The sequence below is a fragment of the Catharus ustulatus genome, chromosome 14 (genome assembly GCF_009819885.2).
Source record: "Catharus ustulatus isolate bCatUst1 chromosome 14, bCatUst1.pri.v2, whole genome shotgun sequence".
Classification (NCBI taxonomy): Eukaryota; Metazoa; Chordata; class Aves; order Passeriformes; family Turdidae; genus Catharus; species Catharus ustulatus.
The window spans coordinates 14,669,881-14,697,396 of record NC_046234.1 but is presented as its reverse complement, the minus strand read 5'-3'; the positions used below and the strand labels follow the sequence as shown (position 1 = coordinate 14,697,396).

At 51.2% G+C, this 27,516-nt stretch overlaps 2 protein-coding genes across 2 annotated transcripts in view; one reads left to right on the top strand and one right to left on the bottom strand.

Annotated features, from left to right (window-relative positions):
* OPHN1 (oligophrenin 1) overlaps positions 1 to 4,688 on the top strand; it is a 52,241-nt gene extending 47,553 nt beyond the window's left edge. Inside the window, exons 22-24 of the mRNA XM_033072331.2 lie at positions 10 to 60; positions 757 to 807; positions 978 to 4,688. Of these exons, the coding sequence (XP_032928222.1) occupies positions 10 to 60; positions 757 to 799 (94 nt within the window). The 3' untranslated portion in view covers positions 800 to 807; positions 978 to 4,688. The remainder of the gene's footprint in view (positions 1 to 9; positions 61 to 756; positions 808 to 977) is intronic.
* Positions 4,689 to 6,323: 1,635 nt separating this feature from the next.
* Positions 6,324 to 27,516, bottom strand: part of AR (androgen receptor) — a 39,991-nt gene continuing 18,798 nt past the window's right edge. Inside the window, exons 3-8 of the mRNA XM_033072165.2 lie at positions 20,894 to 21,010; positions 15,284 to 15,571; positions 13,306 to 13,450; positions 12,510 to 12,640; positions 12,164 to 12,321; positions 6,324 to 11,897 (exon numbers count right to left, since the gene is read on the bottom strand). Coding sequence (XP_032928056.1) covers positions 11,742 to 11,897; positions 12,164 to 12,321; positions 12,510 to 12,640; positions 13,306 to 13,450; positions 15,284 to 15,571; positions 20,894 to 21,010 — 995 coding nt within the window. The 3' untranslated portion in view covers positions 6,324 to 11,741. The remainder of the gene's footprint in view (positions 11,898 to 12,163; positions 12,322 to 12,509; positions 12,641 to 13,305; positions 13,451 to 15,283; positions 15,572 to 20,893; positions 21,011 to 27,516) is intronic.

The following is a 27,516-nucleotide window of genomic DNA, read 5'->3' as shown; positions in this document are numbered from 1 at the left end:
TCTTTGCAGGGTGGCCTCTAGGACCAAGTTCTTTGAGACTGCTTCCCGAAGAACAGGCAGGTGAGGCTGGCACAGGGAGGGTGGCACGTGGGCAGCAGCAGCCCTGCAGCACAGGGTGCTCCCTCTGAGGCAGAGCCAGCACAGACAGCCCCAGCCCCAGGCCTGCCTTGTCTCACACTCACAAACAGCAGATGGGGCTCAGCTAAAATGCTGAAACTAAACAAAGAGCACAAAGTGTAAAATGTGATTCCAGATACAGACTTGGTAAGTTAAATCTGCCAAGTGAGAAGCATCCCTGTGGATCCCTGGTACTGTGTGGTGTAGTGCCCGTTGTGCTCAGGGTTTTTGGGAAGATCAGGTCATGGATGAGGTGTTGAGGGCTGGTTAGGTCCCAGCAGCTGCTGAGAGAGCATGGCTGGTGCAGCACAGGGGTGTGCAGACAGGGAGCTGGGGGGTTGTGGGGACACACTGTGGCCACCAAAGCTCTCAGCTCTGACTGGCAGCAGGTGCCATTTGTGATAATACTTTCCTCAGCTTCTTGCTCTGAAAAACTGCCAATCTCTGCCCAAGGGAGAGCAGGTTTATGTGCAAGTCTGAGAACTGCTGCTGCTGGTACTGAGAGAGAAAGCATTTGTTCTATTGCCAAACAGACCTCTCCCTGCCCATTACCCAGCCTCAAGGAGCTTGTGGAGTTGAGTTGGAGCTTGCTCCTTGCACTCATTTTTTTTCTCTATTCTTGTACTTCCTTTTATCCAGGTCTTCATCACCACAAGGCAGGATTCCACTTGACGAGAGCTGAGGCTAAAGGTACGTTTTTATGACAACAAATAATGATAAATCAAATAATAAACTGAAAGCAGACATATAGTAATAATAATAAAGTCAGCATTTATGGCATTGTGGGAGTCCAGTGGTTCTGCCATTACTGGTGGATTTGCACTGCTGCACACAACATGGAGCTTGTTTTCTTCTTCCAGGCTTTGTAAGCACACCTCAGCCCAGCTGGACCCAGGAGACTTTCTGTGCTTGTGACCCAGGAGTCAGAGCTGAGCCTTGCCAGCCCCAGTGCCCTGGAGAGCAGCTATCTTACTGGACGATGATTTCCGAGCCACAAGTGGCTCATGAAATTAGGAGAGGGAGACCACAATGGAGAGCAGGTCCTGCCCACACATCTGTGTTGAACTGTTGCCTCCCACCTCTCCTCCCTGCAGGCTGTGACAGTGCCAGTGTGTGCCTGCAGAGGTGATGGCAGCATGGGGACACAGACTGCCTGTTCTCCTGCTCACTTTTGGGAAACACGCCTTGAAAAGGCTTTTTGGACAGCACAAAGGCTGAGTCCCTGTGTTTGATGTAAGGGCAAATCAGCTGCAGTCTCTCCTTGCCCTGAGAAGCCCCTTCCTTTGTGCTTGTGTCCCTCACTTGGTGAGTGTCAGTATGTGGGACAGCCGTGCCTGGTAATGCTGCCCATGGTGACACAGGCTGGGCAGGGATGGGGGAACCACTGTGCTCAGCTCTGTGGGGTCTCTTCATCTCCTCCTGGACGTCCCTGGCTTGGGATGCCATGGGACAGACACAGCTGGGCCATGGCCACAGCCTTACCTGGGGTCAGCTCTCAGGCAGCACCCTCGGGTCTGCAGCCTCCAAGGGTGCAGCTGGAGGAAGGGAACAGCAGGTGCTCCTCCTCTTCCTCCACTGCTTCCTCTTCCATGTGAGCCACACTCCCACCAGATCCACTTCTCACAGGCCCACCAAGAAGTCTCCATCCTGAAGAAGCACAGAAGTGCTGAAGATCTGAAACTCACTGTTCGTGGGTCACACCCATTGTTTTTTTAAGAACTGCCCAGTTTCTTGTTTGCTTGTTTATTCATTTCCAGTATGAGATGCCCAGTGTGTCCCTCAGCCATGGTCCTGTGGATGATGTCCCCTGGCCTGGGAGGTGTCTCTGGCCAGGATCTCTGTAGCAGCAGAGGTTTGTAGAGGTTTGTCTGTTGCTCCAGCTGTCACCTGGGCCCAGCTCCAGGCTGTGCTTCCCTGCTTCCTCCACCCAAAGATGACTCCCCCCTTTTGAATGGTTTTCTTTAGGCACTGAGACCATTTGCAAAACAGTGGCCAAACATTCCCCCAGCTGCTTCCTGGGTGCTCCATGCCTTGAGTGTGCTGTGTCCTGCCTGGAGCAGGTCCTGCCCCCCTCCTGGCACTGCCTGTGTGACCTCGTGTCCCTGATTGCTGAATGGCACACACTGGCACTCAGGTGTGTCGTGTCCATGGTGCTCTCACTCCCTTGGCTTCAGCACTGCTCCCTCCTGTAGGCCTGGCACATGAAAGTGGCTTTCAAACCAAACCAGCCCTGTGCTGTGGCAGCTGAGGCTGTGCCACATGCACTGGCAGCACCTGGGGCTGTGCTGGGCCCCTCCTGCTGCAGCCCCTCACCTGTGGTTCTGATCAGGGATCTCTGAACAGGTGGGGTGGAGCTGAAGCTGGAGCAATCTGCTCTGAGCAGCCTGGCAGTGGGACCACCTGCCTGCAGCACATCAGCCCCTGGCCCTGTTGGGTGTTGTGCTGTGGCTCCCACACAAAAGGCCAGCATTTCCCAACTCTCTTGCTTTGGGCTGTTGTTTGGGGACCCTTTGAGCCTGTCAGCTTGGGAAGCCCCTTGGGTTCTGCTGCTATGCATGGCTCTAGAGGTGACATTCTGCAGGAGCAGTGGCTTGTCACATCCTCCTCCTGCCAGCACAGACCCCAGGACAGAGCCGGGCTCTGTGGGTGGGGAGAACCCAAATGTGGTTGGGTTTCAGTCTGACAGTGTGAGCAGTGGGGAGAGGCAGCTTCTTGCAGACTATTTCATGGTGTCCTTTCAAAGTTCTTTGTCACTTGTATGTCTGTGCTGATTTTTTTCTGCACGTGTGGGTGCAGCTGAACACTGGGGACCAGCAGTTGGTGGGGGATGCTGGTTGTGCTGGCAGGGGCTGTGGGGTCCAATCCCTGCTGCCATGAGGCACAGTCCCTGCTGCTGTGAGCACAGTCCCTGCTGCCAGTGGCCCAGGAGTGACAGATCCCAGCTGGGGATGTGGGATTGCCCTGTGCAGCACAGCAGCCCCCCAGCACCAGCCCTGGAGCCATTGTGATGTGTACAAGCTTAGGTTACTGCAAGTGTTTATAAAGTTTTCATGAAGTGAAACAACCATCTCAGTGTGCTTTGTTCTTCACAATCTCTGTCCCCACTTCTGTCCCCTCTGCAGGCAGGCCCAGCTCTGTGCCCCAGGGTGACCACACAGGGCTGTGTCCATGGGACTGGCAGTGGCCTGGGCTCTGCCATAGCCCCACTCCAGGTTTACAGTCCCCAGAGCTGGTTTTCTGCATTTTTCTGACTGGAGAAGCTGCCCTGAATATTCCTGTGCTGCCACAATGCCTGGGCAGCATTCTGTGCCATGGGTCACTGAAACTCCAATTTTCCTGTAACCACTAATGGCTTCTTTCCATCTATCCAGCACTCTTGTCCCCTCCTTACATCTTTCTCTTTTACATTTCCCCCCACCTTTTGACTCTGACATTGTGCACCAGTGTTTGCTTCTCAGGCCTCTTGCTTTCCTTTAACAGGAGAGAGAGCAGCTTCTCTCTATGGCACAGGAATCTCTCAGCTAGCTGTGGACCCTGGATTTCTGGAGAAGCCTGACAGTGGTGACAGCTCCAGAGGTTGTTCCTGGTGGCCTGGGGATAGCTGAGCTGCTCCCACAGCCACAAGGGTCCCCAGCTGGAGAAGGGGAACGTTCCCACCCACACCCTGCCAGGGCTGGTTGCTGTTTTCGGGATCCTCCCGCAATTATTTTGTGCGGGCTCAGCCCCTGCCTGCGGGCTCCTGCTGCAGCACTGGCCAGGTTTGCCAGCTCTCAGAGGTCTGTGCCATGCCCTGGCTCTGGGCCCAGGCAGCCAGAGCACTCCCATGGACACAATGCACCTGGAGCAGCAGCTGGAGGGTTTCCTGCTTGCTTTTTCTGGCTTCTTGTTTTTCTCAAAAGTTTCCTTGTGGGGCTGTAACTTTTGCATTCAAAACTGTTTTCTTTCCTCATTAGGTCTCTGTGAAGTGATAATGAACTGGAGGCACTGCCCCAACAATCCTTGTCTCCCAACCCACAGGTGCCTGGCTTGCTCTCTTACGGAAAACATTTTGATTCAATATGAGCAAGAAAATTATTTTCCAGCACAAGTGAAACCTTTCAGTTTTTTATAGAGAGAAGATAGCAAAACAAGCAGTTCCAAAGCTTGAGCCTGAGCCTCAGTGAGTTCTTCCCAGAGGAAGAATTTGAAGAGGCCAAAGACTCTGCAGCAGACACATCTGTGTGATAAATTTAGAATTGAAATATACTTAGTGGAGCAGTGACATCTGAAATTTATGTGCTACACAGAGACCCATGAAGGCGCCGGAATCCACCCACGTGGGAGTCCTTGGAGGATCAGAGCTGGAGTTTTCAGCTCTGTAGTTCTCCCTGGCCCATCCCACTGCACCATTACCCATCTGGATGCTCCGAGCTGGGAGCAGCTCCCCGTGCTGGGCGGGTTCCTGGCAGCCCTTAGCAGGTTTCTTGGCCCGTACACATGGCTGTAAATCAGGTCAGGCCTCCAAAAAATCCTGTGATTGGCTTAAACAATCAGGAGATGCTTTGAACCATTAAAGGCCATAATGTTTTCCATTTTCTGTGTTTTCAGAAGTTTAAGAAGTGCTTTAAGAGCCTCTGCCAGTGTCTCTAAGAGCTCCCGCAAGGCAGAAGCTCTGAAGATTCTTGTATAAAATGTGGCCATGCCCATGAAGGCTCAGAGAGGCAAGTCCCCAGGAGCTCCATCCTCCCACAGCTCCATCCTTCCTCACTCTGTGTCCTGCACACCCTGGTTCCCTTCAGTGCCTTGGCCACCACACCGTGCCACTGCTCCTGTGGGATGGGACACGGGGCATGACGTGCCACCAAGCCCTGTCTGCCCTGCCCTTGGCACCAGCACTGGCAAAGGGAGCAGAGCAGGGTAAGGAGCAAACCCCAGTGCTGGCTGATGTGCCAGGGCACTCGAGTCAGTGTGACCCTGCTGAGGTCTGTGGCTGCCACTGGTTCGTCCTGGGAGCAGAGGGACAGCCCTGTCACCATGGAAGGCACTCGGGGCTGGCTGCCAGCACAGCAGGGTCACACTGCTCCCTGGTCACAGGGAGGGGAGCCACTGCTGAAAGGGCTGTTTGACACAACTCGTGTCAAATTATAGCAAATTTTAGGAAACAGAACTTCTTTCTGTTTAAAAATATCTCACTTTCTGCCATGAGAACAAGAACAAACAAATAACTTTAAAGCATGGGGGCATTTTGGGGTTTTCACGGTGTTTCCATGTTTTCAGTTGACTTTTTCATGGTAACTGGACTTTTTCCTGTGAGCTTGGTGTGCTGTTCTGCCAGGGAGCCAAGGCAGATCTAAGGGCAGCTCTGGAGCCTGCTGGCACGTGGCTCATCCCCAGTGCTGGCATGGTGGCTGTCACAGCTGCAGCAGTTAGCAATGGTCAGGGAGGTCAGCAGCCTCCTGTGACCTGCAGGTCCTGGGGAGATGTGCAGGGGGATGCAGGGGGAGGGTGTGGGATGCAGGATGTGCAGCAGAGATGGCTGGAGCATTACAGAGGAGGAGTTGAGGGAGGTGAATCTGTCCTTTAGCTGGTTCTGAACCAGCAGCCCCAGTGGGCTCACTGTCCTCCCACAACACTGTTCAAGTTTGGGGCCATCAGAGACCGGTGTAAGGCACAGAGGGAGGGAACCAGGTTCATCATCCCATGAACCAGTGGCTCCTGAATGTCCCTGGGGACATTGGTGTCCAAGTGGGCATTTGGCAGGTGACAAGGGGGTGACATTGTCAGGTACCAATAACCAGCCCTGGGGAACTGAAGCCTGCTCAGTGGCCATTAAGGGTGAATTTTTAAAATAACACATTCACTTTTCACTGTGACTCAGAGCAAGGGATGGGACCAGGTTCCTTGTGGATGACAAACCCAAGTGTTTTTGTTCTCTTGGCACACTGTTCTTCAGCTCATGGGGCACGGTGTGTGGACTGCTGCTGTGCAATTACACATGAGACATTGCCAGCTATTTGTGGCCCAATGAGCTTTTTTTTTTTCCCTCCCAAGCTCTTTGCTTTGTCTCCGTGAATCAAATCTTGGCCCTGGGCAGGATTCACATCTGTGCCTTGAATTAACAAGTGGCTGATAAGCGTCTTCTTTATTACTTGGAGAGCATAGGTCAATTTTATAAAGACGTTCCAGAACAATGGATTTACAACTGTTCATAAAGATACCAAAAACAATGACAAGAGCAGGAGGACACTGGCCTTTATTAGCTCCTTGCTTTGAGAAATACATTAATCAACTGAAATTCAATTTAAAAGACCCAAAAAGGAATATATGAAAGGATTAGCCAATTGATATGTAATTTAATTATGAGTTCAGAGGTGATTAATTTAAATATGAGTTCTGACTGTGAAAGAAAATGATCTACAATGATCCAATGAACAGCCTCATCTACTGGTAAATGACCCATGGATTCCCAGTGCCTTTGCTTGCTGGCAGCCATCACATCCACAGCAATTTCATGCACAAAAATTGACACAAAAGCCAAATGCAGGCAGAGGGTAGAGCTCCAGCAAACCAGATTCTGCATTTATTGGACTCAGAACAACAGCAGATTTTCAGGTTACAAAAAGAACTGAACAGCAAGCGTGAAGGGCCACCCCGTGGCATGGCTGGGGGCTTGCATGGGCCCCAGGCAGGGCTGAAAGAGAAATGAGAATTTTCATTTACCCCCAGCACGGTGGGATTGGTTTCTTTACCTGGGTGCCAGGCAGACCCCTCTCTTTGGTTACACAAATAAACATTCTTCAGTCCCACAGGGGACTTGGGAGTTGCAGTTGTCCCCAGGGCATCCTGCACTGCACCCCACTGGCCCCAGCAGCATCTGGCACCAGAACACTCTGGGGCTCTCTCTTCCTTATCCAATGCATTCAGTTCCAATTTAAAAAACCACAAAACCAAGAAAATAGCTGTGTCAGCAATCCACCTAATTCCTTCTCTGGGAGAATTTACCCTCAGGTAATGCTGTAATTTGGGCAAAGCACTGCGATTCCAAAGGGGGCCAGAGCAGGCTGTGTGTGCTGCACCTGCATCACACGGCTGTGGGGTCCCCATGGTCACAACCCCACCAAAATGGGCACCCCCAGCATCATGCTCAGCCCTCTCCTTGGAGCCAGGCCCCAGAACAGAACCAGAGAGACCCCAAAGTCTCTCTGCCATTCCAAGGCTGCTGGCTCTTTTTCTTCTGGCAATGCTGTGGCATTGGCTTCTCTCTTTCTCTCAGCTCTGGTGGAAGGAGCAATTGCAGACACTGGCCTTTGTTACTCCCAGAAACACAGCTGTGGGCTGGGAGGCCCTCCCCAGGCAAAAAGGCACCAGCAATGAGCTTTTTGGCTTATTACAAAGAAAGTAAAATATATCAAATAGAGAACTCTTATTATTACAGAGACATGTTAACAAAGAGAAACAGCATAAAATTGCCACAGAACACCAAATATCCGGCACAGAGAGCAGCTTTTATCCACTTGCTAAGGGCTTATGTGGGTGCAGAGATTTGCTCTGTGAGTCACAAGCACAGTGTCCCCCTGCTGCTGAAGGGAATGAGCACAGGGAGCAGGTGCCAGTGGGCAGGGGAGGCTCTGACCCACCCAAAGGGGCTAGGACACCCTGCCTGGCCACAGCCAGCCCTGAGCCTGCAAACACAGACCCTCTCTGTAATCCCAGCATTCTGCCCAAATGTGAGGACACTTTGTGCAAGTCAAAGAGGGAAGAAACAAGAGACACCCCATTATTCTCCAAATGCAAACACTGTCCCTGTCTAACCTCAACAAGACACAGGACAAGCTGGAGAAGCTGATACTGACCCCAGCTTATCCCAGTGTGTGCTCTGTGCATGCCACAAAAGGGGAACCTTTGCAAACTGGGCAGCACCCAGCCAGAAAAATAATTAAAAGTCTCCATTAAATTGGCACGTTCTGACTCATCCCCTGCAGAGCATCCAGTACCTCTGTGTGCAACCAGAGAGGACTCTTAGAGCATGTCACTAAATAGATATCTTTAGCAATAGAAAATGGGCCATGCCTTTATTTTATATAGAGATAGATAATTTTAGCATACATTATGTTATTGAAACATCCAGGGCAAGAGCTCAGCAATGGGAGGGACACCAGGAGGACTGCAGGACAGGCAGGTGTTGGCAGGTGACAGTGAGGGCAGCAGCTCTCAGGCTGGCTGGGAGGCAGGTGACACCTCAGGTACCCCTCAGCATTCCCTACAGACCACAGAGACAACCCCACAGCCCAGAGCAAGGACTGCAGGGAGGGTCCTGCCCCAGCTTCACCTCCCTCACCCAGCACCCTGCTCCCTGAGCCAAGCACAAAGGGGCTCTTGGACACTATGGCAGTGGCACGTGGATGCTGCCAGCTCTCCAGACTCAAGCACAGCCCCTCCAGGCACAGAGCTCTCTCCTGGCTCTTGCTCCTGCTGAGGCAGGGGGTGCTGGCAGGAGCTGGTCAGGCTCAGGTGGGCACAGGTTGGTGATCCCTGCCCTGGGAATGCTGCCTGCCATTGCACCATGAGCTGTGTCACTGCTTCTGGCACAACACAGGGCTGAGGAATTGTCCTTCCTGCCCTCACTAAAGGCAGCATCCTTCATCCCACACCCTCTGTTATGGAATGGTGCCCATCCATGCACAAACATTGCTGCCAGGAAGATGCCAATGTCTGCATCTCCATCTGCTGCCTTGGGTTGAGCCATGACCCAGGCTGAGCCAGCTCAGAAACCCCCACACCTCTGAGATGAGCCAGAGCAGAGCCAGGGAATCCACAGGGAACATGGAGATGTTTGGCTCTCAGCTGTGACACCCAGAGGATCCCCACTCCAGGCTCAGCCAGCCCCAGGAGAGCCTCAGGGACAGCTTCTTTGGGACTGTGAACACGGTGAAATTCTCTTTGCTTTATTAAAGCAAAAGTAAACAAGAAAATGCAGAAGAAAAAAAAAGCATAAAGATAAATGGCAGGAGTTGGACTTTGGTATTTCTTAAAGCCTCTTCTTCCCCAGTTCCTGCAGCAGCTCATGAAAATCCACATGAAAACAGCATTAATTCCACCAGCAAATACACAGGTGCTGCAAGTCCTGGCTCCCACATTTCCTGGTAATTCTACTGTAGAAACACAACTTTTGAATGAACAAGTTGCAGAAGTTTGCTGTGATACTGAAGAGACAGAGAACATGACCTGCCTGCCCCTGCCTGCCCCTCTGTCCTGGGCTGGGGGTGCTCCCTGTGAGCCCCTGCCGTGCTCAGACCTCGCTGTCCAGAGCAGCTTCACACCAGGGGACACACCCAGGGCAGGTGATACCCGGGCAGAGTGTGCCCCTGCTCCCCCACTCCTCATTCCCATGAGAAGCAGGGAGAACCCCATTAGGTTTGGCCTCTTTCCAGTCTCCCAGCAGATGAACACCCAGCAGGACACTGCCACACTCATTAACCAACAAAACCTTCATTGACATGAGCCTGTGTGAAGCACAAAGCTCCCCCAAATTGCTGTTCCAACTGTTTGGAGCCATGCTGAGCTGGTAATGGGGACTGGGGATCACCACTCATCTGCTCTCTGCAGTGAAGAACCAGGGAACTTTCCAGAAGACAGGGATGTACCAGCTGGAATTTTTCACCGGTTCATTTGCAAATATCTGCAGCTCACACCAGCACTGGAAATGCCAGCAGCCCCCTGGCATGGGGGACACCCTAAGAGCAGTAACCCACCAGCTGCCAGCCAGAAAGTTCACCTATGGATTCTGCTGCTCCCCACAGGAGAGGATTGCAGGAGGAGCAGGATCAGAGCCACACTGAGCACAGGAAGGAAAACCATTGCAAAGAAAGATCCTCCCCTTCAACAGGGGCTTTTCCTCCACTCCTTCATACAATGAAAATCCCATCAAAAGGTTGGAAAGTATCAGGGAAATTTTGTTTTACTCCAAGTGTGTAAAGAAGCAGCTGCACCATGATGGAATTCCCTGGAGAGCAGGGCACAGGGTGGGCACACAGGGTGGGCACACAGGGTGGGCTCACTGCCCTGGGAGGGTGCAGAGTTTGCTGTTTGTCTATGCCAGCACAAGGATCCCTTGTAGATGTCTGGTTGGTAATGCCAGACCATGTCACAGCCCACGATGGGATGTGTGACCCACAGAGTCACTGACAGCCTGTCTGGGTCTGGTTTTGATGTACTCAGGATGTGCAGGAAGAGGGGAACTAAAATACTGCAGGGCAGGTAGGCTTGGCTGCTGTGTGTGTGCTGGGGACAGGCTGGGTGTGTGGGGTGATGCACATGGGGTGGTGTGTGTGGGATGTGTGTGTGGGGTGTGTGGGATGGGGTGTGGGTGGTGTTTAAGGGATGGTATGTGTGGGATGGTGTTTATGGGTGCTGTGGTGCATACAGGACCGTGCACATGGGACAGTGAGTGCATGATGGTGTCCTCCTGGGCTGCCATCTGCCACTGCCAGCAGCAGGAGCTGAGTGCTGCTTCCAAGAGCAGGGGGTCTCTTGGTGCTTCCCTTCCAGCCCCCCAAAACGCTGTGGTGGCACCAGCCAGCTCCCACAGCCACCTCCCCACAGACAGGGTTCAGAGGAGTCCCATGGTCCCACAGGTCTCGTAGACCCTGGCCTTGGTCTTGGCTCCAGAACACTCATCTGCTGGCACTGGAAAAAATAAAATATTTGGGACAAATGAAGGGAAAGAGCATAGCTGGAATCCCAGGTCTGCAGAGCCACGACAGGAGCAGAGCAGGTGTGGGGGCAGGGGCTGCAGGTGCCCAGGGGAGCCAGGCAGGTGTGAGGTCCGAGGGCATCAGGCACTTTCAGAGGTGGCTTTGTCAGGGAGCAGCAGCTGGCCAGGACAGGAATGTGACTGCTGAGCATCCAGGGTCTGCAGGGCAGACCGAGATCCAGCTGGACAGGCCATAGGAAAAACATTCCAGGTGGAAAACAGGAGCCAGCTGCCGGTGGGGGAGTTCCAGGGTGATCTTCCTCTGCAGCCTGTCCACTCCATCCTCACATCTCGGCAGCACAGGCAGGTCCCAGGGCCGAGCTGACCACAGCAGATCCCACAGTGGATGCAGAGCCCATGAACTCCTCAGCCACAAATTTGTCTTGTCCCCCAGCTCTGCTCTGCCTCTCTTCTGCAATGTTTGAACTCATCTGCTTCCCAGCACCGTAACGCAAACAAAACATCCGGAAGGAGGCTGACAAATAACCCACAGCCAAATGTGGAGCTGCAACCTGCTTTGTGCTGAGTTCTTTTTATAAAAATCACCCCAAACCCACCAACTGCTGGCACTCCTCCTGCTGCCCCGAGGCTCTGGGCTGCTGGAGTCACAGTGACAAACAGAAGAGAACACTCGGACGTGGTGCCACTGCCCTGCCAGTCCCTGTCCAGCACTGTGAGCAGCTGGAGCCAGGCAGAGGCCAGCGCCAGGGGTTCAGTTCAGAGGTACCTCAGGAAAATAATAATCTCAGGAATCCCAGCAGGTCTGTCTCTGCCCATCCCCTTGGCCACCGCTGCAGAGGGATTCCCCAAGGCACTGCAGGACAGTAGTGCAGAAGTAACAGGCAGGAGATGGCTGGAATGGGGGCGGCAGCACGGGGGTCCCTCTGACAGATCACTGTGCGTGGAAGTAGATAGGCTTGACTTTTCCAGACAGGATCTTGGGAACCTGCACAGAGATGATCTCGGCCATCATTTCCGGGTAGTCCACGCTCACCATGTGTGCCTTGATTAGGAGATCAAATGTAAACTGATGCAGGTCCTTGGCAATCTGGGGAAGAAAGAAGCTGGTTAAACAAGTCCCTGGGCAGTGCTTTCTCTGTGAAGACACTACAGAGGTCCCACCTTTCCTGGGAAAAGGAGCCTGGATGACACTATCCAGTGCTCCCTCAGGCTGCATCTGAACTCCTCCAATGATGGGGAAGTTGTTCCAGGGAATGATCATTCTCACCGTGAAAAATTTCTTTTTTATATTGTTTCTAATGCATTTAGATGGACATTATGTGTATAGATGGACATCTCCCTGTCCTCTCTCACCGGATGCACGGAGTCCAGGACCTTGGTGAGCTGGTAAAACCTCCGGGAGCAGGAGGTGGGGTTCTTCCTCTTGCAGGCAATGATACGGTCAAGTTCCTTAATGTAATTCATGCGGAGCTCATCAAAGAGCTTCTGGTTCTTCAGGCCATCCACTGGAACTGCGTGGGATGGGAAGGAAACAGTGAGAGGGACCCAGAGAGTAATAACAAGAGAGCAGGAGGAAGGCTGAAGCAGGGACATCCCCAGCTTCCTCCTGGGAAGTGAAAGTCCAGGCACAGGGAAAGCACCAAGGGCAATGCAGCAGCAGGTGCAGGAGCTCCGTGGAGGGCAGGGTGTGGATACTTACTAATACTGAAGAAGAGGAGAGCCTTCATACAGAGGAACTCCTGGGGTGTGATCTGAAGCCACCCGAATTCCTGGGAGAGGTGCCGCATCCTGATGCACTGGCTGTACATCCTGGATTTGTGCATGCGGTACCTGGCAGGGTGAGACGGGACAGGTGGCACAGAGCCCAGGGTGTGACACTCCCTGAGCCAGCAAACCCCCCTTGCTGGCACACCCTGCTGCCAAGGGCCCGAGCTCTGGCCCAGGGATGCAGGAGTGGAGCGTTTTCCAAACTGCCTGTGTGTGATCCTCGCTGGACACAGATGGCTACAGGGGACTTGCAGTGTTTGTTTGAAGTATGACTGCACTGATTTCCCAAACATTTCTGTCTGTGAGGGATATGAGGTTCAGGCTCCTCTATCTGAGTGCCAGCAAACCCTCCCCAGCTCTAAGCTCAAGGAGAGCCCACCAGGACCTTACAGTACATTTTCTCTCTACCTCTGCTCACCCTAGCTGCCCAACAGAGTGGAAACTGGAATTCAAACCCTGTAGCAGAAAGGCAGAAATGGAGCAGCCCCTCACCCCACACCAGCTTCCACTGCTGCCCTGGTGGGTGTCAGCCCACACAAGGCTGAGAGAGCAGGCAGAAGGACCCAGAGAGGCATCACAGAGCCGTCTCTGCTCCTGGAGGTCACCGTGGCTGGTGGCAGTGGGGAGCAGGCTGGGCACGGCCAGGTTGGGCTCACTGAAACTGCTCCAAGTGTAGTTTGTCACCTGGGCTCACCCAAAGCTTTAGGCTGTTGTTGTTTAGCACTTACTCATTGAAGACCAGGTCTGGAGCGAAGTAGAGCATCCTGGAATTGACATTGGTGAAGGATCTCCAGCCCATAGCAAACACCATCAGCCCCATCCAAGAGTACTGGATTATTGACATCTGGTCATCCACATGCAGGTTGCGAAATCCTAATAAACAATGAGGGAGGGATGTTATGAATTACTGCTGGGTTCCTGTGGTTTCTGGGCTGTTTCCATGCAGACTCCAGCTCTCTGCAGTGCTCCTCTGAGGTGGTCAAGCTCAGCATGTCCCAGGACATGAGTCGTGACATGGAGCTCCCACCTTGACTGGGAATCAAGGACAGATAAGCACAAACCTGCCCCTGGAAGGGAAGAAAGGCGACTTTGGACAGAAGGAGAAGAGAAAGTTCCATTAGGACTTCACCAAATTTAGGTAACTGGATTTTATTGTAATGCTCAGAGCCAGCAGACAGCCCTGAGGCCTCCTGCCATGGGTACAGGTGCTCTGGTTTCTGTCCCATACACACTGACCTAGTAACTGTGGGAATGAGCATGGAAACCTCAGCTGCATTGCAAGACAAACAAAAATAGCAACTAAATTCAAATTACCATTCCCAGATGGCAGCCTGGAGTTAAACCCCAGGCATGCTTACACCACCTCCAACGCTGTTTTTTCAGCGTACTTGTAAATAGGCTAATTTAATTGAGTTTCAAGGCAATCATGCATTATTTCAATCAAATATTAAAACAATTTAAGAGCTCCAGTGTATAATTACAACCCACTGAGGGAAGGATCTCTGTGGTTTTGAGAGCTCTTCAAGGCAAACAAGCTGGAGAATGAACCTTCCCCACCCTGGCACAGTTGGTGCTGGCCCTGGGGGGCAGCAGCTGACCCCACTACACACTGAGGGGTCTGGCATCAGGTGCAGTTCAGGAGAGTAAAACCCTCTGATAAAGGGCTGGTTATGATAGAAAACATTTTCCAAAACATTCTCCCTTTCTACTGCAGTGGTAGAGCCTCAGCCCTGGATGCCAGGTGGCTTTGGTGGTGTCTCTGTGTCTGATCTTGATGTCTAGTGTAGATAAGCCAAAGAGAAAGCAGGATTTGACCCTGGTTTTACAAGCCAAGTGATTAAAAAATAGCAGAAACAGAATGGGCTACTCTGCATTTAAGGGTATTCAGACCAATATCCCATTGGTAGCACCAGTCTAGGGAGCTGCCAAACTCCTGGGAACGTCAGACACCTGAGCACAGCTCATTACCAAAGTTTGGCAGAGCGTGGCAAACTTACTGTGCTCAGTGTCCTCCTCTGGAGGAGGAATACAAGGAGTGGAGTCCCTCTTTTCAATGATGACCCTGAGGAGTGGGGCCAGAATGGAGAAGGTGGGGATCTCTGGGATGCTGGGAGGTGAGCAGGCTCCTGCTGTGCCCAGACTGAGCTCAGCCCTCTGCAATCCCACTCACTGAGCTCCAGCATTACATCGTGGGACAGGCAGCATGTCACCAACCTTGCACTGACGCCTTGCAGATCCGGCTCAATAAACACATCAGTCACCGGCGCGCTCCACTTACTGCACCTGCTGACCAGCAGCTGGAAAATTCCTGACCTGTGTTACCTCTCTGAAGGCATCATAAATATATCCCACCAGGCTATCACATGGGCAACCTGAGAGGCCGGGAAGAGCCCTCTGGGATTCTGCATTGCTCTTCTGCCATGTTGCAATTCACCCTTTTCATCACTTAGGTGGGGGACAGGGCTAATCCTTGCCTAGAGGGCAGCTCTGCAGGGTGGGCAGGCCTGGAAGTGGAGCAAAACCTCCATGGAGAGAGGGAGAGAAGAGCAGGACCCTGAGCCTGGACCAGCTGCAGCCCTGTCATGGGGACAGTCCCCCAGGAGCTGTGTGATGGGACAGGGGCTGCACACCACTCCCTTTGCACCTGCCCCCAGCACTGCAGGTGGGTTTGGAACTGGGAGGGGATTTGTTTGCTTTCCTTCTCACCTGGCAGGGCCTTTGCCCATTTGACCACGTAGACCAGCTGCCGCTCCCCCAGCTCATTGAGGCTGGTCAGCAGGTTGGAGAAGGAGTCAGGCTGGCTGTTGTCGTGGCCAGCACACACCACACCGGGCTCGATGGCCTCCAGGACGTTGAGGAAGATGGGCTGGCACTCATAGCCGTCAATACGTGTCATCACCAGCTTGGGAGCTTGTTCCTCCGTGGGGCTGGATGAGCTGGCTCCCTCCATGTCGTCCTGTGCCTTCAGGTTACCCAGCTTCTTCAGCTTGCGGGCTGTGGGGAAGATACAGCCCAGTGTGATGCTTAAAAATACATTAGAAACAGTCAGGGCTTCTTGGTTCCATCATTTATAGCTACAAGGAAGGGAAAAGTGATGAGCAGCAGCAGCTCTTCCCTCAGTGGGCACTGACATGGAATGCCCTGGCATTGCAGTTCTCGCCTCAGAACAAGAGAACACACTGTGTGACCAAACAATTCCTTGTTAATCTGACATGGAAAACAACCAACATCATTGACATCTCAGCTGTGACAGGTCTCTGACTGCCATTAGAGAGGAAGATCCAGGGAAGAGAGAGAAGAGGTTTTGACTCAACTCAAAGTACTGCACATATGCAATCAAAAAGAGGAGCAACACAAGATGACAAACTCAGTGCACAGCCATGTTCCAGGGAGAAAAAACGCTGCACTTGGATGCCCAAGCAGGACTGTTCCATCCCAGAGCAGGGCAGAAAGCAGCATGCAAAGAGATAAAAGCCTTCTCCCTGCAATGCCTGCTGCCCCACAGCCAGGCTCTGCCAAACACACTGCACACATTTTACAGAAAACATTTCAGCAGCCAGCAGGTGGTTCCAGGGCTGTTTCCCTGAGTCTGCAGCTGCCCCACCGAGGGGGAGCAGACCCAAGCCAGGTCTGTGCAGCTTCACAAGTCCCATCAGCAGTGCAGAGAGGCTGCAAGGGGACCAAAGCTACACTAAAAGGTGTTTTCCCCACACACCTGGCTCTTAACCACAGCTGCTGATCTGCCTGCAAGGCACACCAGCACTCCAGAGGTGTGCTGACAGAGATCTTGGAGAGTCTGTGTTCCCCTCTGATACCAGCTCAGCACAGGTGGCCTGCTACTGCCACCCCTCACCAAATCCAAACCCCAACTAATTAGAGAATAAAAGCCCATGGCTTCCTTCAGCTGGGAACACAACATGAAACCAGTTGTCCTTGGGGTTTTGTCTCCTTCATTATGTGGTACTTATCTCAAATTTCCTTTCAGCTGTAATTAGAAAAATAAGCAGCAAAACATAAAAACGTCAAGTCAAAGGGCAGCTCTGTAAATTAACTCCAAATGTTGATTTTAAGCATTGTACTCTGTATGATCTGCTGTATGGGCAATGAAGACAGGCTTCTCTGTAAAAAGGGAGGAGAAAGGATTAAAAAAAATAAAGGAGAGTGAGAGGAAACAGTGCAGCAGCACAATGTGATGGTCTCTGGCCATCAGCCACTCCTCTCCCTCGCCTCCAAAGTGACAGCACTGCCAAGGCCACCACTAACCCACATCCCCAAGTGCCACATCCACACATCTGTTAAATCCCCCCAGGGACTGTGACTCCACCACTGCCTTGGGCAGCCTGTGCCAGAGTCTGCATTTAGAAATAACCAGTGCCTCAGGTCATGTGTGTGAGCGAAGCCAAGCATGTACAAAACACACACATGGTTTGGTTTAAGTGTCTGGGGATTTTTTCCTTAATATTTAATTATCTAGTATGAAAATATCCCGACTGAAGTGAGAAAACAGTGAGTACCTACTGCACTGGCTCTGAGACTGCAGCCACAAACCAGACTGTGACAGTGGGTGATAACTGCACTGTCAGATGGGCTTTGGGTTTGTGTGTGCCAGGAGCAGCTGTCCCACAGAAATACTGACATTACCAGGTGGAGAAAACCCTCAGAGGTAAAGACTGGCTTCTACTCAGTCACCTGTGCCAAACCCCTTTGTGCTGGTGGCTCCTCAGCAGGTAATATAAACAAAAATTTTCAAACTGGAATTAAAGACATCTGTAATGTTTTTACTCTAGGATGAGCTAGGCAGGGCAGAAGTCAACATTGCACTTCTTCCAACCAAGGTGGGAGGAACCTTGGGATGTGTGACCAATATTGGGCTGTTCCTGTTTGGCTTCAGCAGTGACAAGGGGCCCAGGGAATCTTAAGGTACAGCTGCAGCACTGCCCCAAGCCCTGCAAGCTGACCTGGATGGATTTGGAAAAAAGCTTAAAGGACACAATTATATATCACAATAAAATATTCACCAGTGCAAGAACCCCCAGGAGCACACTCAGAACAATGACCAAAGTGATGCGCATTTTAAGCACCTCCCTTACAGGCACTTCTAAAGCTCTGAGGAAGGAGCACTCTGGGCTCCAGCAGCAATTTTCATTATGCCAGGACTCAGGGAAGTTATGGAGACCTGGAAGAAGCTGCTCTTGCACTGCTATGATGGAGAGATCCTGCAGCCCCCGGCAGCACACGTCAAGCTCAGCTGCCAGCAGGACACTGAGGAGCTGAACAGGGCCTGATTTATACCCTGCTGCCCTTTGCACTTTTATGAACTTCACTCAAGCTGAAGGGAACCTGTCAAGCTATCAATCCTGTCTGGCACAACAATGTCAGTTGATAATAACATTACTGGTTGTAGGAGACACATTTAAGAGATCTGAGTCAATCAGGGCCACATGAATGAACCTGAAGGATGTAATAGTAGATGGCATTGCTGAATGATGGGAAAGGCCCTAGTGATACATCTCAAAGGCAATTTTAAGTGTTGAAACAACATCAGACAGGTTTGTTTTTTACAAGGGTGGCTCATTGCTACATTCACCCCAAAACCAGACTTAACCACTTTTACTCAACCAGCCCATATGGCAATGTAAGGATGGGAAAATAGGGATGAACATTAAGGATGATCACTGAACACATGGATTGAGGTCAGCAGACAAGGGCTGATTGTGGTGGCAAACTGCAGAAGCCATGAGGACACTAAAGACTGGACAACATGCCTTGGAGCAAGGAGGGAAGGAATGGCACTAGAGAGGCTGTGTAGGAGGCAAAGGGGTTATTGAGTCACAGGTGACAAATACCCACCGTGGGGACAGAAAATCAATAAAATTAGGAGGTTTTAATCAAGCAAATGAAGTTGTAATAAAGATCCAATTGCTGTAAGTCAAGGACAGACAAGATGAAAAATCAAGTACATAGCACTGATTGTAACTACTGCAATAGCTCTGGAAAAATTGTGTCAGATTCCCTCTGGCTGGAATTGCTCACATCAATACCCACTGTGTTGGTGAGACATGAGCTCTGCTCTGCCTCCAGCAGCTGAACCTGAATTAGGACTAAACACAGCTATGCCTCCAGCCTGGGCTTTCACAAGCTTTTGGCTCTTACTACAGGAGATTTGTAGCCCTACTATAAACAAAAATGAAAGGAATTACACTGTTTTGAGTTTTTGCTCCAGCCAGGACCCACATGGTTGCAGCTCGGGTGGCTGCCAGCTCTGGCTGTGGGTACAGGAGCTTGGAGTTCCCCATAGGAAGAGCTCCTGGCACCCCACATGGTCCCTGGGCTCAGGGCTGGCAGGATCCCTGCAGCTGTGTCCACACCAGGACATTCCCTGGGCTCAGGGTAGGCAGGATTTCCTCATCTGTGTCCATACCAGGACATTTCCTGGGCTCAGGGCTGGCAGGATCCCTGCAGCTGTGTCCATACCAGGACATATCCTGCACTCAGGACTGGCAGGATTTCCTCATGTGTCCATACCAGGACATTCCCTGGGCTCAGGACTGGCAGGATTTCCTCATGTGTCCATATCAGGACATTTCCTGGGCTCAGGGATGGCAGAATACCTGCAGCTGTGTCCATACCAGGACATTTCCTGCACTCAGGGGTTGCAGAATCCCTGCAGCATCTTCCCCAGCAGCAGACACTGGTGCAGAGGGATCATGGGCACAGGCCAGCACACCAGCAGGATTCAACACACTAAAACAGCATTATCACCAGTTTTTTTGCTCTTTTTTGTTGTTTTTTCTTTTCCCTCTCCACAGTGTCTTTTCCCTCTCTACGGAGAGAAGATCCTGGTTAGTGGATACCGGCTTGCAGGTCACTGTGATCTCAATCAATAATGAAGTGCTTCAACACATTGCCATCCTGTTCCAGAGCAGAGCCTGCAGAAGGCATGCAGTGTGTCACCTCCTCCTCCTCCCCAGGAGAGGCGCAGGGCTGCCGGGATGTGCCCCATCAGTGACTGTAATTAACCACCAGCTAAAATCCACGGCATGGAGCTGGGGAGTGATTTCAAATGCCCTGCCTCCACTGTGGGAAAGGTTACTGTGGGCAACCACAAGCTTGCCTGTTTAACAATTGCCTTTACACCGACATCCAAACCAAATGTAAAATAGACCAGGCAGAACAGGTCAGGGTGACCCGAGGAGCTGAAGAAAAAAGAAGGGAGCGGGATATCCGTATTAGCATTAATTTTGTCAGTGTGTCCTGCAGAAGAGGGTTACACTGATGTATGTCTTCTCCTACTTAAGGAAACCTCACCAGAAAAAAGCACTTAAAAATAAGCTAAGAAAAGGGAGGTAGGACTGCACTGCCTTTTGGGAGAAATTAAACAAAACCCTCTGCTCCTTGGTGAGCCACAGATCAGAGTCACTTCAGTAACAAGTCCTTCAGGACAGTGTTGGTGCAGCCCAGCAGCTCTGGAGGCTCAGCCCATCCCAGCAGTGGGGTCAGGATTTAACCCCAAATGCTGACACACCCAACCAGCCTGGGCTGCCTCTGCTGCCCTGCTCTGTGCCTGGCACTGCTGGGGCTCCTCTGTGCAGCCCCAGGAGTCCCCTCAATCCAGGGCAGCCCCCTCTCCCAGGGCATTTTCCTCCTCACTGTAACATCACAGAACCACAGGGTGGTTTGGGTTGAAAGGGAGCTTAAAGATCAACCAGTTCCACTGTCCCAGTTTGCTCCAAATCCTGTCCAACCTGGCCTTGGCAACTTCCAGGAATGGGGCAGCCACAACTTCCCTGGGCACCCTGTGCCAGAGCCTCCCCACCCTCACAGGCAGATTTCATCAAATAAACTCAACAAGGAGACACTCAGTGATCAATATTAACCGATAGACTATGAGCAGAAAACCTCAGATTTTGGCTATCAGCACCCTGTCAGTTTTGGTAGGGCTATGGGTTTGAGAACAAACTGTAACAAGGATCCTCACCAGCGACACAGGAGCAGCTTCCATCCAGCAAAAAAACCCACTGAGGTTGTCATTTCACCAAGAAATTGCCCCTTTCCCATCCAAAGAGGGGAATGCTCTGCTCTGAGGCTCCAGGAGCCAGAACCAACTCACCCTGCTGTTTCATATTATTTTTTTCAGATTCACAAGGTTCAAAATCAGGGAAAAATACATTTCCTGAAACACAGACAAAACGCTATAGAAATTCACAGCTTCGGTGTTAGAACCCTAAAAATTTTCCTGAGTGTTTTATCAGCCTCTATCATTTTCCAGCCTGTTCACACATGCAGTGACATCCCAGGAGGGGACCCTGGCCGTACCTCCCAGCGTCATCCCGGCCTCGTAGCACTTGCGCAGGCGGCAGGAGGGGCAGTTTTTCCTTCGGAACTTGTCGATGGTGCAGTCGTTCCGGCTGGCACACAGGTACTTCTGTTTGCCTAAAACACCAGAGAAACACGAGGTGAGTGCTGGGTACCAACAGAGAGGCTGGGCTCTTTTGGGATCAACAAGGGCAGCCTGGAGTGTTGGAGCAGATGAGGATTTGGCAGGAAGGTCTCAGATATGTATGACAGAAGGATTTTTGAGTGGAGAATTTGAAGAAGGAATAGAAATGATGGCAAGTTTTGATATAGAAGAAAATATTGTTGAGCCAGTTTTAGTGGATAACTAGAAGGCAAAAAGCGAGTTGGAAGGTGTTTTTATGACTCAGAGCAAAGGATAAATTCACTTCAAACAAAAAATGTTTTTACTAAGCAAAAATGATTTTTTAAGGCAAACAAAAATGCCATGTTGCAAGCAGAAAGATCTCCAAAAATTTCCACTGCAAAAAAAAAACTTCTAGCTTAAACTGTAACACACTTTTTGTGATTAGACCATAGTAACATAAATATGGTAATGTCAGTTTTATAACAAGCTATAAGTAACAGTAAAAGTATTGATTAGCTGTCATGTTTTAAGATGCTCTGCAATAAAAAAAAAATTATATATAATACATTGTAACCAAAAGTAGAGTTAGCTTCAAAGGAGCCCACAGCTGAGGCTAATAAACTGTGGGCTTGGACTCCTGTTACCCACCACCCCTAAATTATTATACCTGGATACAATAAACAGCATCCTAAAGCCCCACATCCCTCATTTCAGCTCTTACACTGCAGAGTTTGGTGCTTGTTTTTTAAATGCCATCCATCTATTGCATTGCTTTTGGTGTTTTTCTCCAGACCACCAAACCCCACAGTTTGATCCTTGTGCCACAACACTCACCTGTCAGTCCCCTTACAACCATGATGCTGTACAGAGCTTTTTGGGACTGAATCATTTTTTTTTGTGCAACCCATTAATACCAGTTGGGTTCTGCTGTCTGATTTTGGGGTTGGGGAACTGCTGCTCCACAGGTGAGTGTGATGCCACCCTGTGCCTGTATCTGCAGTACAGGGGACCTTGTGCAGCCGTGGGTTTTGGGGGAACAGGGAATTCAGAAGTTATTATGGTCAGTCACCCATACCTCAGACTCACCCTGCACTCACTCAGAGAGCAGCCTGTGCAGATCCAGGCCACAGCTTTTCTTCACTGCCTCATTTGCCACACAAGCCCAGAATCATCACTTTTCTTGTCAGGTTTGAACACATTTACTGGACCAGGATTTATCTGATGTTCTTCAGGCTGTTCCAAACCAAACTCAAGCACACAATAGAGAGGTGCAGCTTATGGACACACAGGCAGCCCACATGGGAAACCAGCCCATGGCTTTTATTTATCATCCCACAAGGGGTTACTTTCTGCATCCCTACAGGAATAGCCCTTTGGAGTCAGAGGAATCTATAAACAGGATGAACTGAATCCAACCCCTTCATGTACCAGCTTTGACATGAGATGTACCAATTTGGGTGCACAGATTTTACAACCCTCACACCTCCACCACTGCTGCCCTTGCCTGAGGCTTTCACAGTGCCCTCCTGGTCCCCCCACTCATGCCTGGCTGTGGTTTTGGCAGGAGCAGCTGCCACTGCCACCCCCAAACCCCCCTGGCAGGGCTCAGCATCCAGCCCACTCCTCTGACAGCACCACCTGCACAAACACCCCCTGTTTGACCTTCTCAGAACTGTCCTCTTCCAAGTGCATCATCACCCAGCCCTGTGCCTCAGCCATCACCTGCACTACCCACCACACCTCACACCTGTTAAATCATTTTAACACTGCCCTCAGAACAGCTCTTCTCACCTTTTCCCTGGCTCATTCCCTATGAGGAGGATACTCAGGCAAGACTTGATGACACCTAAATCCCTAAGAACCCTAAAGGGAGCACAAACACCATCCTTCCTTTCATCAGCTCATTGAGGAGGAGGATGAGTAACTTCAGTGAAAAGAACTTCAGCTGAAACTGGGTTACTTGGAGTTATTTTTGTGCCAGGGGCACTGAGCACTGAGGCCACACTCCCTCCACTCAACCTTCTTAGGCATTCACAAATGGGCGCCCTACTTTCTGGGGAACAGAGAGCTGGAAGGAGATCTGGCTGCCTGAGCCCCCCAGGGATGTTCCAGGATCAGCCAGCACAGCTCCTCCAAACTCCCCTGTGTCAGGAGCAGCACCCCAGAGCCCCATCCCCTCCCCATCCCACAGATCCCAGCCTGTGGGCTCATCCCTCACTCTGCTCTGTCTGGCACCCAGGAGGGGAGCAGGGATGAGGTTTGGGAGCAGGGACATGGACAGGGAGCCTCTCCCAGGAGCTGGGAGTGCCCTGGAGGACCAACAGGGCACGCTGGAGGAGCTGCAGGATGGCTGTGCCACCTGTGAGCTGCAGCCAGCAGCTCTCCCCATGGTCACAGCACAGCTGAGCCTCCTGGGGATGCAGAGATTTCCCCTAAACCACCAGGAAAGGAACCACCAGCTCTAAAAGGTGGGAGAACAGGGAAGAGTGGACGAGCTCCTTCCCTCTGAAGTGACTTCTCACACTCAGAGACCTGTTTCTAATTTCAGGGTAATTCACAGTCTTCATTCCTGAGCAAGGTGAGACATTTGCAATCAGCTGTTCTTTATTTAAAGATAAATGTGCTGAGTTTTCCCTCTCTAGATTTTAACACCAAAACTACTTTGTTTTCCTTTTCTCCCCTGCAAACAACAGAAATGTTTTTCATGTCCCTCCAAGGCAGAGGCCCTTGTTTGCAAACCTGTACATTCAGGTGCAAACCTTTCACACCCTCTCTGGTGTTCCCAGCAGTCCTGCTCTTTGCAATGCCCATCACCCAGCCTGTCCTTCCCCCTCCCCACCCACAGACACTGCCCAGCTGAGGACACTGCAGATGCCACCCAGAGAAGCCCCATATCCTCCCCTGCCACCTGTGCACAGGTGAGGAGGGAAGTCACACCCAGCACCCTCCCAGACCAGCACAGGCACCCCAAGAGAGCATCTTTGCAGCAGCCCCACCATGGACACACTGCAGTGCCCGTGTCCCCTCTGCCAGGAATGTCCCTGCCACCCTGAGCCCCTCCTGGGCCACCTCACACCAGGAGAAAGATGCTCCCACCACCCCTGAGCCCTCCCACTCGTGTCCTGGGACCACAGCACACACTGGGAGCCAAGGGGAAGAACTGCTCACCAGTTCTTGACTAAAAATAATGATTTATGGAGGTGAGTTGCTCAATCCAGGGGAATCATCTAACAGCCTGCTGTTGTGCCCAGACTAACTTTCTCCTCCAGACACCAAAGTAATCTGTGCAAACATCTGGAGCAAGATATACGGCTGTAAATGTGAAAAAGCAGTAAATGCCTCTTGAAAGAGAAAGATTCTCATATTTCAGAGCATGAATTTTAACAGCTGGGGGATAAGCCAAGCTTTCTATGAAAGCAACTCCCCCGTGTCTCATGTAACCCTTGAGGCTCCAGAGCTGCCCTGGGAAGCCTCTGGTGCTTGGGGCTGTCCCCAGCAGGGCCCTGCCCAGAGCTGAGCCTGTGGGTTTGGTGCTGACACCTTTCCCATGTGATGCTCCTATTAATAACTCAAGAGGGCTCAGTCACAAGGCTCCCAGGAGCCAGCACTGAGCCACTGCTGGTGAACTACCTCTGCAAAGTCATTTTCTGAATAGTTCCTCTGTATTTACCAGATGGCTACAGTGAGTGTAGGGAAAGCTCTGGTCGTCCCAACTTTTGCTCTCCCATGGTTTTTTAAGGCAAATAACACCCAAAGAGTCGTGAGAAACCCACCACTGGAGCATCGTGGGGCTGCAGCACCACTGAATCTTCTGCAGACTCAATTTCTTTGCGTGTCAGATCAGCCTGGGAAGGAGGAGGGAGCTTATGATAACATGCCAAACGTTCATTTTAACTTGGTGTCATCTTGAAATCTGGAAAGAAGCTGTTGAGTTGGCCCAGAGACATCTTTCTGGTGAAAGGCTAATCCTCAGCAGGTCAGAACATAGAACACTAATCCATATGGAGAATGATGGAGGCACTAAGAGCAGCCTGCACAGCAGCCTGGCTGTGTGCCTGCTAGGAAAATTGCCAAATACTGTGTTATTTTTTTCATTTAGCTCACTGCTATTTAAAGGCAGCCCCATCAGGAACAGAGCCCAAAGCATCCCAGTCCTACACTGCCAGGAATGCTGTGTGGAGACAGCTCTGGGCTGGCTAAGGTGGCCACCAGATCTCAGAAACCTCAGGGGGACAAGGAAGGTCTGCTTCTCTCCAGAGATACATGCAGAGACATGATGGTCCTGCTGCTGGACAGAATGGGACAGCAGGAACCCCTGGGCTGCTGCTGACAGAAGAGCTGCCTTGTTTGAAGCATTTTTCTGCTTCAGGGACAAGGGTGACTGAACTCCTGTGTCTTAACCACCCCAGCCATGCCCACCACGCTGAGAGCTGAACTGCCTACTTGTGTAGGGAAAAACAACATCTGTGCTGAGCTGGGTGAGCTTTTTGCTCATTAAATGAGGATGGGAGCCCTCCTTTGTGGTCACAGGGCAGCCACCCAGCCCTGTTGGGACCCTGGGGCAGGTGGCACAAGGAGGGTGGTGACCCTGCAGGGAGGAGATGGCCACAGTGCTTCAGTGGACACAGGCTGGGCATCTTGAGAGAGCCTGTGAACCACAAGAGCTGGCAAAACGAGATCAGGACAACATTCCTGTCATTTCTATTAACTCTTCCAGCACCTTTCTGGAAAAAGCAGTTGTTCCTGAACTTGTGAAACCCCTCAAATTTGTCAAATATTTCATCAAAGCAGGGGTGACCTGCTCCTGCCCATAAAGCCCTCAGTGTGTCCAAAGGGAAGAAGAATCAGTGTCACAACATTTTTTTTTTAATCTTTTCCCTTAGAAGCCAGTGCATGTCTATAAAACCTCCTTAAATACCCCTGAATCGCTGCCAGATAAGTTCACAACTATCTCAGAAGAATAAAATAAAAAAAGAAATGATATGCCCAGCTATCTCCCTCCCCTCCAAGATGTTGTTTGTGCTGCCCCAGTCACAGCCCTCTGCTGCTCCCTCCACTGAAGGCTGTGGCTTGACACCAGCACCAGGAAGGTAACAGGTTTCTTTTCTCATGGGGAAGCATTTTGATCTACTGCTGTAAAGTCTCCAAGGGCGACCTAAGGTTTTCTGAGAAGCATTTTATGGGCTTCAAAACATGAGAACACACTGAAATATCAGCTTTCAGTAACACTCCTCAGCTCTAAGAAGGAAGAGTTTCTGTCTGGAAACTCATCAAAAGTTAGAACATAAATCATCACCTGCCATCCCTGCATTCAGTACCTATAAAGGAGCATGATTTATTGCCACTTCCCCAAAATAAAGACTTACCCATGCACCTCAGGGTAGTGTAAGATGAAACCTCACAATCTGACAGCCCCCCTGCCCCTCCCTGCACAGACATGGCTCCTCAGGAAAGGCAAAGGGCTGCTGCCCAATCCCAACACCACCAAACTCTCCCAACCCTCTGCCACGCTGCAAGGCAGAAGAACCAGGGAGAGACATAAACACCATTTAAATTAATGATATAACACAATCAGGAGAGGGAACAACTCCACAGCACACACCTCAGAGCAGCACGAGCTGCCTGGGCCACCCCTCTGCTGTGGGCACCTCTGGTCCCTGTCACCCACAGGACAGAGCCCACCCTGGGGACAGCTCCCACACCCACCTGCAGACACAGCATTCATTCCAGCAGCACTTCATCTGACTGAGAGCCAAGACTCCACTTACTATAAATCAACAATAACTTGCTGACTTAAACAAGCATCTGTTATTTACTCTGGCTGCACAAGCCAGCCCACTTGGCTTGACACAGAGCTGGTGTGCAGCAGAGACAGATCTGCAAATGATTTACTCGAGAGAAATATGCAAAATTCATTAACTATTATTTGACTGCCCTTTTTGCCCTTTTGGCAAGACACTGATGGCCCCTGTGGCATAGCCTCTATTCTTCCCTGAACCAGCTCTGGCAAATTGGATCCTGGTACAGAGGAATGAGGGAAACGTGACTCCAAAAAGAGGCACATAATGATAATTGATCTAATTGAAGATTGAAGATCAAGCAGCAGGTGAGCATCCCTAGACTGGGACCTCATATAAAAGAGAGGTTGGGCACAGGTGAGACAGAAGCTCTGTCCCCATCTCTGCTGCCAGCTGCCCACATAAACTGTGTTAGCACCAAGGAAAAATGATGGCTTGTGTGGGTTCATATCTCCTGACAACAAGCCTGGTGAGTGACCCCAGGCACCACAGTGCCAGACAGTTCATCTTCCCCAACAGAGACTCTCCCTGCTGCCCAAGAACCACAGCTCTGAACTGCAGCTACAAACCAGACATTGCTGAGGTACAGCCCAAAGAAAAGCTGGGCTGGCTGCTTCGGTATGTTCATTCCCCAGGAAAGATGGCACTAAGACCCTGCTGTTGAGAGGGAACATTTGGGCTCACACTTATCCCTGGAGAGCCTGACACTACGGAGCTGG